The sequence below is a fragment of the Calypte anna genome, chromosome 2, assembly GCF_003957555.1.
Source record: "Calypte anna isolate BGI_N300 chromosome 2, bCalAnn1_v1.p, whole genome shotgun sequence".
NCBI classification, from domain to species: domain Eukaryota; kingdom Metazoa; phylum Chordata; class Aves; order Apodiformes; family Trochilidae; genus Calypte; species Calypte anna.
Window position 1 is genome coordinate 99,531,968 of NC_044245.1, and position 12,325 is coordinate 99,544,292.

The 12,325-nt window shown below is 44.5% G+C and overlaps 1 protein-coding gene across 1 annotated transcript in view; it reads right to left on the bottom strand.

Moving 5' to 3' along the window:
* RAB31 (RAB31, member RAS oncogene family) overlaps positions 1-11,732 on the bottom strand; it is a 63,909-nt gene extending 52,177 nt beyond the window's left edge. The window contains exon 1 of the mRNA XM_030445340.1: positions 11,611-11,732. Within this exon, the coding sequence (XP_030301200.1) occupies positions 11,611-11,649 (39 nt within the window). The 5' untranslated portion in view covers positions 11,650-11,732. The remainder of the gene's footprint in view (positions 1-11,610) is intronic.
* Between the last annotated feature and the right edge of the window lie 593 nt (positions 11,733-12,325).

Consider the following 12,325-nt stretch of genomic DNA (forward strand, 5'->3'; position numbering starts at 1 on the left):
CCTTATTTAATGCTTCTCTTTCCCTCTTCTTCTCTGACTTTACCCCTCACCCTGTGTTCCTCCTTCCCTCTCATCAGTCCCCCACAACGCTCCTCTAATGCTTTCCTTTGGCCTCACAGTTTCAGTCCACCACTTCCTCCTCCACTAGTCTCTGTTACCACTTTGTTCCTCCAAATTTCCTCTACACCACCTTTTATACCCCTTTTTCTACTGCTCACAACCTAAACTATTCCTGTAGAATTTTTAGTCAGTAGGGCTACCAGACAAACTCTTTTTATTTGGATTTATTCTTCAAATGCCCAAGGTTCAATCTCTCTCTCTTTCACCACAGCAGCTTAAAAGAGGAGGCAAGGCTGGACATGAAACTCCAGATGAACTTACATGGTCAAATAAAGCACCATCTCCAAAGAGTCTATCAGATCCCAAAAAAAAAGCAGAGGTAAAACTGAGCTGCTTTATCTGATTTTAATGTTAAAAGACAAGAATCACACAAGAGCTATACTTAATTTACAGTATTTTTTTACCTTTGTCCTCTACACAGGACTTCATTCAGCTCAGTATTAAAGTATACAGTGAGCTTTAAGCTTGGGATTCAATTTAGCCTGCTGAACCATGTACCCTGATAGACTGCTGAAGAAGGATTACCCCAGTGCTTAGAACTAAGCACATGCTTAAGGACTCAACTCTAAAAATTAGGGCTTCATTAAGATAATCTTGAATCAGCATTTATGTTATCTGGTTTTATACAGATGCCATTTTTGTCACATACATGTCTGTCTGATGTCTAGATGTGCATTTACTCTTTTCAAGCACACACTGCAGGAAAAAAAAAATATCTAAGGGGGGGACAGGAAATAGTAAACAACAGAACTACTAACTCTGAAGACTGTTTGCACAAGCTACACTCTGCTGTTGCAGTCATAACAGCTGAAGACATTAAATGTGGGAGAAAATGGTTAATTCCTTCATTGACATTCAAGCAAACTAAGACAAAACCAAAGTCCAGCTTTCCCTGAATTTTCCACAATAGCAATATTGGCAAAACAAAAATAAAAAAAGCTGTTTTACAGGATAATGTAATAAAAAGGGTTGTTTGTAGCATACTCAAGAATTGACTATCCTAAAAGATGGCCCGCATAGCATTGCAAAGGTTGGAGTCAGCATGGACTAGGCACCATGAAGAACCTTGGGTCTAAATGTTGTTGGAAGTTTCCTGTTCGTGTCAGCTTACACAAGATACATTGCAAGTGTTGATTTTATGGCTCTTAAAATACATCCACTTGTAATTAGTATGCTAAAGAAAAAACAAGAAGAAATAAGAGGAGAGAAAAAATAGACATAATGGGCTTTCTATCCAATAAAGGAATTCTGTTCCATCCCATTTCTCAGATCCCTCCAGGAATTAACCAACTGCCAGATTTATCCAGCTACAAAGTGGATGTGTGTCTCTACACACTGGGAGTGATGTGTGTCAGTCAGTAAGAGGTTTTGTTTTCTTTTTTAAATTAACAAAGACCATCTCAAGGAAATAGGCAGTATGTGCTTCCAGAAGCTGCACGAAAAGGTAATTGTGACTGCATGGACAAATACCTAAAATTTTTCATTTGCAATATGCATCTAGCTCTTAAACTACTAAGCATAGTGGTAATGTGCTTTCTTTCCCTTAAATAAAGTAGTTAAAAATGATTTACAGTCCCAAGAGCCAATCTAAACTTTGGTGTGACCCTCAATGCATCCAAGTGAATCCTCTTGGGGATGCTTCTCACACTGCTCTTTGGGAAACCCAGGGATCCCTACCACAGCTTCTCTGCATTGGCACACACCAGATGTTGACCAAATACCTGAGGATTCCTCTTCTGCTGCTGAATCCCCAGCACCAGCGTCACAAGCTGAGAGGCACATCTGGAGAACACACGTAGCAGCAATCCTAGAGATGAGGTACCAGCTACTACTTATGAGAATAAGATAGAGGAGATTAAAGCCACTCCAATGCCCCCTGTATCTCATAGGTCACCAGTAAGCATGGGAGGACACATAAACGACTTCAGGCATATTCAGCCTGGAGAAGAGGGGGCTCCAGGGAGACCTCAGAGTCTTACAGCATCCTTCCAGTACCTGAAGGGGGCCTACAGGAAAGCTGAGGATGAATGTTTTACAAGAGCATGTAGTAACAGGACAAAGGGTAACAGCTTTAAACGGGAAAATGTAGATTTAGATTAGACACTAACAAGAAATACTTCACTGTGAGGGTGATGATACACTGGAACAGGTTACCCAGGGAAGCTGTGGATGCCTCATCCTTGGAAGTGCTCACGACCAGGCTGGATGGGGCCTTGAGCAATCTGGTCTAGTGGGAGGTGTCCCTGCCCATGCAGGGGGGTAGGAACTAGATCTTTTAGGTCCCTTTTAATCCAAACCATTCTATAAGTCTATGATTCTATGTCCCACCATGCTGGAGCACAACTTTGCTGACAAACCATTAGATCCTAACAGAACTTATTAAATTTTGTTTGCTGAAGGACTACATGGCCCCACCTGTATTTTTTTAATTTCAAAATTAAACCCACTTTAGGAACCTCCCTAACCCACTTTGGCTCTGAAGACAGTCTTTAAAGTAGTGGAAAATCTGCATCTGATATTCTTTAGCTGTAGGTAAATTCTTGCAAGAGGCTGATACTTGTAATTTTCTAAGATTGTTCATAAGGGTTTTCGTAGTTCCCTACAGTTGTGCCCAGCAGAGGCTGACCAGGCCAACCAGGACACCCAGTGACGTCTGCAGCATCCTGTCACTCTGCTGACAAAGGAGGAAACAATAACTTGGGGACACAAAGTATTTAGTAGCACATGTACTTCCACATGTTGCCCAAATAAAAACTTACTCTGTCCAAAACAAAAAGTGCAAAACTGTAACTGCTCTACCCTCTCCTCCAAGAAATATAAAAAAACCACACCCTAACTAGCATTTATGTTTAAAAATAGACAGGAAAAAAAAAAAAACCAAAAAAAAACATTTGTTCCACTGCCTGTTGTTCAGCTTTCACAAGCAGTGCTGTGAGGCTGGAGGCTGTAAATCAAACCACTGGCATTTGCTTACACAAGGCTGTGCTCCAAGCCAGCCTCTCATCCACCTCCAGAGGCAGCTTTATAAAGCTTGGATTTGTCTTCTTGTGGTGGTGCACAAAACAGCAAGCGTTCAGGGGAAGGGTGTATAAGATGTTTCAGAAGAAAAATGAAATGTCTGCCTTTCCTTGTGCATTTCATGTTAAGTTGAGATGGAATTTAAGTATTTCCATCCACCTTTACACCATTACCCAGTCTCTACAAGGTAGGTAGAGAGAAAAGAAGTATCTCCATGAGCCTAAAGCTGTCTTTTATTCTCATTTTCATTGGAAGCACATGCCCATGGCAGCCCCCACACACTGTCTGCCGAGGGGCTGCAGGATTCAATTCACAGGAGCTGCCTGGAGGCTGTGACCTCAAGTTAGTGGGGGCTCTGACAAGGAGCAGAGCACTGAAGGCTTCCTCTGCCCTGTCCAAAAAAGTGTAGGATGATCTGACCCATCAATATGATTAGCATTGGATGCAGGTATGATTTTTAAACGTATTTATAATATTTTATAATTCAGCCCATTACCCAAAAGAAGTGGAAGGGAAAAATAACCCATCTTAAATCTTCTATAAATATTAGTGGACTAAACATTTAGAACTACCAGGCCTTGTAAAGTAGAAGAAAAAGACCAGACTGAACACTAGCTTGTAGTGGCTTTCAGAGGGAAAACCCATTAGAGCAAGAACTCCACACAGGATAGAAAGCAGCAAGCACTCCTCTTCCTCCTATCCCAACAGGCAGGGTCACCACCTGGACTGTCCAAGGATGAGCTGTTCCTACCTGTCTCCTTGTGCCACCAGAATGCCCCAGGGACACCAGAGAGACCCACAGCCAGTCCTGGCCATGGTTGGGGTGCTGCATGTCACCCTACAGCCCTCAGTGCCAGGTGCTGTGGGTCTGGCTTGTCCATGTGGCTACTAGCCTGTGTGCCACCATCTACAACACAGGCAAGGAAACCAGAGAGCAGAAGAGAGAATAGATATTTCTTGAACTGGCACACACTGTCAGCTCTGGAGACAACAGATTATCATTGCCCTGAAAACCAGGTCCTTGGTGGTCTGCAAAAGAACAAGACTAACCCTGAGAAAGACTGACCTGTCTGATGTGTACACTACCTAATTTATCAAAGGCAAATGCCTTTGTTCCCTTTGATGTCAGGATCCACTGGATCAGACAAACCCACCCACTTTCCCACCATCCTTCCTGACCATTTCCTGATACCTCTGGGTATCCCTGGTTGTGCTAGGCCACAACTCCAAAATACATCCCCCCCATCAATGGAGATTGATGAGCCACTGAAGCTGAGGAGAAACAAATTGTCCTGCACTCAGCAGTTTGTTTTCTGTGGCATCCCCTCAGCTGGGGAAAAGGTGGAGTCAACAGCACAGACTTCCTCAAGTCAGCTGTATTCCATGTCAATGCACCCCATCTCTCTTCCCCCAAAAAACCAAGGTGTAGCCAATGAAGAAATGGTGCCTGCCCTGAACTCACCTCAACGGGGACACAGCCAGGAAATGCAGGACCAACAACAATCCCTGGGGGGTCCAACAGCCCTGAAGACTGAGGAAATGGAATTTGGAATAAGGAGCAGAGAGAAGCAAAAGAAAAGGTGGGTGTTTGAGAGCTCCAGGCTCCCTGCAAATGTTTCTCTCAACAAGAAGTTGGCTTGAGAATTTTTAGAAAGAGTATGTCTATACACCCTGCAGACTTGCAGTCTCAGGCACCCAAAAACCCAGCTCAGACACAACCCCAAAATTCACCAGCACTGTAATTTATAAACACTACTGCATTGCAAAGGCCCTGCGGGTTCAGACCTTTGTCCATGAGCAGCTTAGATAAAATCTATTTTGCCACCTCCTTAAACTGCACTCTAAAGGAAGCACACCCTATATCAATAAGGCTAATCTTGCCTTAGAAACAAGTTGTAGCCTCAACCTGAGTCTCAGAAGATACACTTTAAATCTAAATAAGAAATGGTCTTCTAGCATAGCTTGACGTAACCCAGTTAACAGGAACTGTCTGATGAGAATGAGATGGGGTTTTTCTTCCCCACACATTTCTTGCATGCAGTTTCTGGTTGCTTCATACCGCCTGCCTCAGCACTACTTCACTGAGCAGGGCTAAAACTGCATTCACCCATCCTACAAAAAAATGGAGCTTACTACCAATTCAACTTCCTTACTTTGGTAGAAAGAATTTACTTTTTCCTCAGAATTACTGCAAAACAAGAAATGACAAAATTTTTCAGCCAGTACTCAGAAATCAGAAAGTGAGACTGCAGTAAGGGGCTGGGAAAACCTTAAAGAAACCAACCAACTGGTAACCCTATACACAAAAGAAATAAATACCATTTGAGAGTATGCTCTTTATTTTATTTATTGAGAGCATACTACAGCCTGCATATGATTCCTGGATGATTGCCACAGCACTGCCTCATTCAACAGGCAAGTTGCAGGAAGTGGCTGGGACCTGAGAACTGGTTATCAGCAGATCAGAGACTATCCCATGCACCAGCAGGCAGCAGCCACTGGGGATTCTTTTCCTATCCAGTTGGTTAAGTAGTAACCAGCTTCCCTTTCAGAGGCTTTGCAGCTTCTGAAAGTAAAACCTGCTTCAAGTCTTGCCTTCTGTTTCTTCAGAAATCCAGTTTGGTTGTGATGCTGGAAATGAAAGCAGAATGTGGTCTCCACACTCATCTTTTCCTAGAAGGATGTTCTGGTCATAGCCTCGCCTACTCGCTTCCCTAAGCAATCCCACCCAAAACTTTTGGAAGATATGAGTAAATAAAAAAGGTATGTAGGTTCGTCAGGAAAACAGTAAGGCCAAGGTCAATACGAAATCCTGAATCCTGCAAATCCTGAGTAGTTGTTTACCTGCATATTTAAGGTATACATTGCAAAAAACTGATTGTAGCCATCTCTGTATTTTATAAATTAATAGGAAAAGGCTAGGTTAAGCTTCTGAATATACTCAAGACAATTATTTAGTAAAGGGCATTAAAGGGACATCAGTTTTCAGCAAAAATGTTGTTATATGCTCTAGGTGATCCTGCTTAACTGTGAGAGTTGGACTACATTTCCAGAGGTTCCTTCCAATTGACAATTCTGTGATTCAGTGTGATTTATTGAGAGAAAAGGCATTTTTTACTTGGTGCAGAACCCGATTTCTATGCAATATTTCTAAAAAAAACAAAAAAAACCCAACCCAAAATCATCAGCTACTGCCTCCTTCAGTATCCTGGTAGGCTGTTCTGAATGGCAAAGCAGGGCAATGGAGTATCAAAGTGCTAAGTGCACACATTAAGTGCAAACTTCAGAGTATTCCCACCAAAGAAGAACATCAAGAAAATCATTTCCCACGGAAATGAGGCATAAGGAGTCACACTATCCGTGTGCCTATCTGTCTGCCTTTCAGTTCCCTCTGGACTTAAAATCATTGTTCAGTTTTACACGTGATTTGGTGTTTCACTACACCAAAGCAAAGAAATCAGTAGATAGGAGAGAGATGCAGATGAGGGCTCCTTTGATGGAAAAGCTGCAGACACTTCACATCAGTGACACCACAAGACAGACAGCCATGCAAACTCATGATTCAAAAATTTCTCTCATAATACAGCTATTTGCTTACATAGTAAGACATAAATGAGTAAGTAGATAATGATAAACCATTAACACACATACACACAAAAAGAAAATCGCTTGCCAGTCTCTATTCTTGTCTCAGAGACATATTTTGTGGAGAAAATTTTAGAAGGCATATATTTACTTCATCAGCACAATTTTCTTTTCTTCTGGACAACAACCACCTTTGTTTGTCTGCACAACTTTGGTCCCTCCAGTTTGTTTTAGCCTACAGCATTGCAGCTGCTGATGCATGCACTGCTTCTGGGCCTGTGCTGTGCTATTGTCTTCAGTAGGATACTCATCGTAAATGAAGACACACTTGCACACACCTAGTGAGAAGAAAGGTCTTTAACAGGTACAGCCCATCCATGGGTTCTTTTTTGGTTTTAACAGCTGTGCTCCTATTTGGGGTGGGACATGTAAGCACTGAGAGCATTAATAATGACAAACATTTTAGAGTCAAAAGAGAAATTAAATTATTGTCTTTAAGAAATACCAACACAAAATAAAGATTTTCAGTCATAAATGTTCAGTGCAACAGCTACTTAGAGAAGAGTGGGTACTTAAGCTTGGGGCTGAAGGTCTGACACATGCATGCATATGCTCTGCTACCAGAATTTATTCTCCATCCAACAGAATCCAGAGCTTCACATTATCAGGACACAAAGATAAGAAAAGAGAGGTCTTCTCCTTAGGAAAACTACTATCATATCCCAAATTACTTTGAACATCAAACAATTCTGAGCTCAGTTCCACAGCCTGCATTTGCAGATGCTGCACACTGAGATGCACAGCATCGTAAAAGGTAATAAACTGTTCTCCATACCTAGCAATTAGGATTCAGTTGTGGAGAAACTCCTGAGGAAACCTCCTTCCCCACAGAGGTAATGCAGATTAATTGTTAAGAAATTATAAAATCCTTTTAGAAATGTAGGCTTATCAACTTCAGGCTGTATTTTCAGACTACATGCTACCAGAATCCATGCCAGCAAGTGACTTCTTACAAGCAATAAAATGGAAACACAAACAGAGGTGTGAACAAATTAGGTCTCAGGGATGAAAGATTGTAGACACCATGTTTGGGAAACAACATTCTGCAGTAAAAGCAGTTAAGCTGTTGGGCATAACCCCGGGGACAAAGACCAACCTTCATTGCGAGGTTTTTTCACAAACAGGTGAGCCAAACACATGTCAGGAAAGTTATAAGAGAAGCTTTAGGGCCGAGGGGTGACATACAACCCTCTTCCACTCCTAAATCCTTTGGTCCTATGATGAACAGTCACAACATAGAAATGTCAAACAAAAACAAAAGGAAAAGAGTAATGGAGGTCGCTTTAGATGGCAGTTTGCAAGCCTCCTCCCAAAATCTCTCTGAAGGGCTGTCAAAGTTTCCTCAGGAAGTGACAAAGACAAGAAACTTTGCCTTAGTCCTAAACCTGGCAACCTCTTATGCAGTTGCCACACACAATTATGTCAGGACTTGGCAGAGAGTTGTAAATCTCTCCTCCGGCCCACATAAAGAAAATGTTGGGAGCTAAGGCACAGGGCACTCAGCAGACACAGCCAGATTTGGAAACCTGGCAGCCGAATACCCAGCCACATTGCAGCACTGAAGCACAGCTCAGGAACACACCAGCCCCCCAGACACTTCTCTCTCCTTCATCCCCTCCCTCCAAAGAGTGCCCACTCAGGACAGAAACACCACTCAAGTCAAGTGGGAGATGCACTTCATTTTACCACATAAACTGAGCTGCAGCTAAAACTTGCTAAGCCCCAGAAGCAGGTACCCTCTGACACAGGGACAACTGTTGTGAACAAATAACAAACTGGATCAAGAGACCAGGAGGAGTTTGAGGTGACAAGGTGGGACTTGAAGCAGATGCTCAAGTGGTTTTACTTATGAACATCTTCCATGTGCAGATACCTCCCAGCCCAGCAGCAATTATTTACTGGGGGAAGTTGTGTAGAAGCATGCTTGAGGACACTTGCACGGCAACATACTCAAGACAGCTATTAAAATTGTGCCTCTGTAACTCTTACATCTAAGGCTGTGAGGCACTGAACAAGTAGGCAGGCATCCTGCTCCTGCCAGCCCACCAGCAAACTGGAACCACCTCTCCTCAGAGAGCACTGCCTTCTCAAGTTCATGAATAATGAAGCTCCACCATCAACAAAACCTGCCTTCCAAATCGATTCACACCTTACTTTAAGCTGCCCTGTATCTCCTCTCTGTCCCATCTCCTGCTGGTGTCTTCTTAAATATCTACATACACCACAATCATCCCCTTTGTGCACTACTCCAGGCTGCTCCAAATCACTCCTATTATACCCACAGAGAGTTTTTAAAACCCTTAGATATTCTGGAAGAAGGGGAAGTGAAACACAGATACACAAACCCCAGTTTTGTTAGATTTATGCTAAAAATTTCAAGGCAGATTTCCCCCTGGCAATTCTGGGTTACATCCAGGTTACTCCCCATCTCAACTGCAATGGCTCCAGGCCAAACACTGGCCCTAGAATACTGCACCAGCTCACATGGCTGGCAGCAGAGAGAACAGCTCTGGTTTCCCTTTTCCCCTTTTCACACCCTCCTATCTAGATGCTCTACAGCCAAACAGGGCTTCAGGGCTTGTGGAGAAGCTGGGTTTGCAAACCTTGCACCAGCTGCAGTTTCTCCTCACTGAGGAATCCTGAGTTGGCAGTAACAGCTTTGCACAGGTCAGGGCCATGGACTGTCAGTGATCCTCATGTCTGCTTTAGAGGTGCAGCCTGAGGTAAGCTTTGTTCAGAAGTGGAGAAGAAACCAAGTTTACAAATCAATTTAATCCCTATACCTAATTTCTAATAAGGAAGGGAACTCAGGACTGCTTACCAGGGTATCTACTAGGTACAATACAGAATAAACTACCAGGTCCAGGATCTACTGGAAAGTCAACTGTCAAGAGTCTCTTTGGGAGATCTGAAAATGTATTTCTGAGTTGCCATCTGGCTTTCAAGCAACTCAGAATATTAATAACTGCACTTGTTCACATGAACAGGTATGGAGTTTCCCTGTTCTGGAAATCTAAACTTCCTGAGGGGATTCACCATATGAAGGACTCTTCTCCTTTAGGAAAACAGAATGCAAACTTTCATGGTAAATGAGATGTCTGTGATCAGAATTATAGGATTACACCCTGTTAAAACTCAGGAAGGAGCATCTCACTAACTACTAAGCAACTATAACTACAGACACATCTATCCTAACCCTATCATTTCAATGAATTACAGAGTAATTGCATACTCCTACTAACACAGAGCTGCTTTCTTCATAGGTTCCTTTTCCTGCCTTAGAATAAGTAAACAATTGCCTTGCAAAACCTCCAGGACATTTTAATGTTACAAAACAGCAATAAATAATGGACAAGAGGAATGTCATCCCACAAGATACCTCATCTCTATAAAATTACAAGATTTTCTGCTGGGGAAGAAAAAAAATAAGGAGACACCTACACATTCTACCACAGACTCCTCAAATTTCTATAAGTCACATTTATTTTGTCTCTCTACCATTTTAAAAGTTGAAGGTGGGTCTAACTGAGAAAGGAGAAATGGTCAATGCCAAATACTTTGGGGTTGAACTCTCCAGTGCCCTGGCACCAGGTTCTGGCACTTACACCAGGGCTAGGTACCCACTCCTGCTGGGTTAAGTGCCTACTCCTGCTGGGCTAAGAGTTAATATAAATCAAAGAGAACTGGAGTGTCTGCATTTGTTCAGCTCACTTTGTACTGCATGAAAGAGATTTTACTCTAAACCACCTCCATTCATGCAGATTTTCTGAACGCTTGAGGAGATACACACCTGAGAGCAGCCTAACTCACACCTTTGAGATGTTTGATTTAAAATTAAATTTACAAAAACCCAACAATGTAACCCAACAACAAAAACTAAGTAGTGATGCTCTGCTAGTAACTATCAGAAGAGGTGGCTCTGTCTCCCAGCGTAAGAAGTCGGTGGGCAAGTTTTGCTGCGAAGCTCTCCCTGGGTGCAAGGCAGAGATGGGGCAGGCGGAGCCAAACTGCAAAGCTAAGCACATTGTTACTCCAGATGTGAAACGCACACACGGGTTCGCCAAAAAGCAAAAGCAGAAAAAGCAGTAGCGGAAAGGACATTCCTGTAAGGAGCCGAGAGAAAGAAGCTCTGAAAAAATCCAGGCAAGTAATTAAACAAAGCACCAACGCAGCACAGAGGTGGCCATGGGGCCCGGGAGAAGGAGACATCCCAAATCATGTCTCGGGGCGGGCAGCGCGATGCTGCTTTCCTCTACTCGCTTCCCACCATTGTTGCAGGGGCTCGGTGAAGCCAGTGACAAACCCTTAAAGGCTGCCGCAAGGATGGCGGGCAATACAACCCTTCCCAATCCCTATCGGAACTCCGGCACCAGAGGGAGACCCACGGCGGGGTCACCTCCGCCTCCCGCGGCCGGGGGCAGCCGGCTCTCCCGATGCCCCCGGTTTGAGAAGCACTGGGGGGAGGCATTCAGCGAAGAATCTCCTCACCCCCGCCTCCTTCTGTCCCCCCTCAAAACTGGCTATTCCCTTCTCACTTTTAAAAAAAAGTTTTAAAGCAGAAACAACACTAAAGCCTTCCCTCGGCGGCCGGTGCGAGGCTGCCAAGTTTCGGAGTAGAGGAATTCACGGCGGCTGAGCCCCCACTCCCCACCCCCTCACCGCGTCTGAGACGGGGAAACGCGGCGCCCTCCGCAAGGGAGTAGAAAGAGGAGGGGTGGAAACGTGTTCCCCTTTTTAGCAATCCCTCGGACCATCTCCCTCGGACCCCCCACCCGCGGGGCGGGAAAGAAAGGAGGGAAGTAGACACCCCCCGTCCCCTCTACTCACTCCAAGCAGACACACTTTCAGCTCGCGTATCGCCATCATCTGCCCGGGGCCCGACCGCTCCACATCCCCCGCCGCCGCTCCGCACTGCCCCGCCGCGGCACGGAACAGCCCCCGTCGGCACCGGGAGCGGGGCCGGTGCCGCCCCCGCCGCCGGTCACATGGGCCCGGGCCCGGCCCCTCCTCGGTGCTGCCTGCCCGGCCCACGGTTTCAGGGGATCGCGGGTTCTGTCTGGTAGAGACGGTGCGGGTGGGTATGGGGTCGTCTCTGGGCTCCAAAGGGGGGTGAACTGATTGTGCTTCGTGTTTGGGCTTGTAAAGTGGCGGGAAGGAGGCTGTGTAAATATTTGCTGTTTTGAGAGATATAATGGACGGGAGACTGCATCCTGCGTGTAGGGATGCTTCGTCCTCCCACACCATATGCTTGGGGGGGATGCAGGGTTTGGGCTGCTTTGGTGGTGGTCAAGCGGCACTCATTTATTTGTTTGTTTGTTAAAGTTTGACTCACTGTGGACAGAAAACATTTAAGAGAGTAACTCCATTTTTACCCGGTCCTAGTAATACACAGTCATTTTAGATTCAAATCCAGCCTTGGACTGATAATAGGGCTGCACCCCAGCAGTGCTAAATGCTACTTTGCAGGTGATATTAGAACCAGCCCGCCAAAATCAATGAGGAGGAATTCATAACCACTCTTTGCTGCTCTCAATAGCTGAAG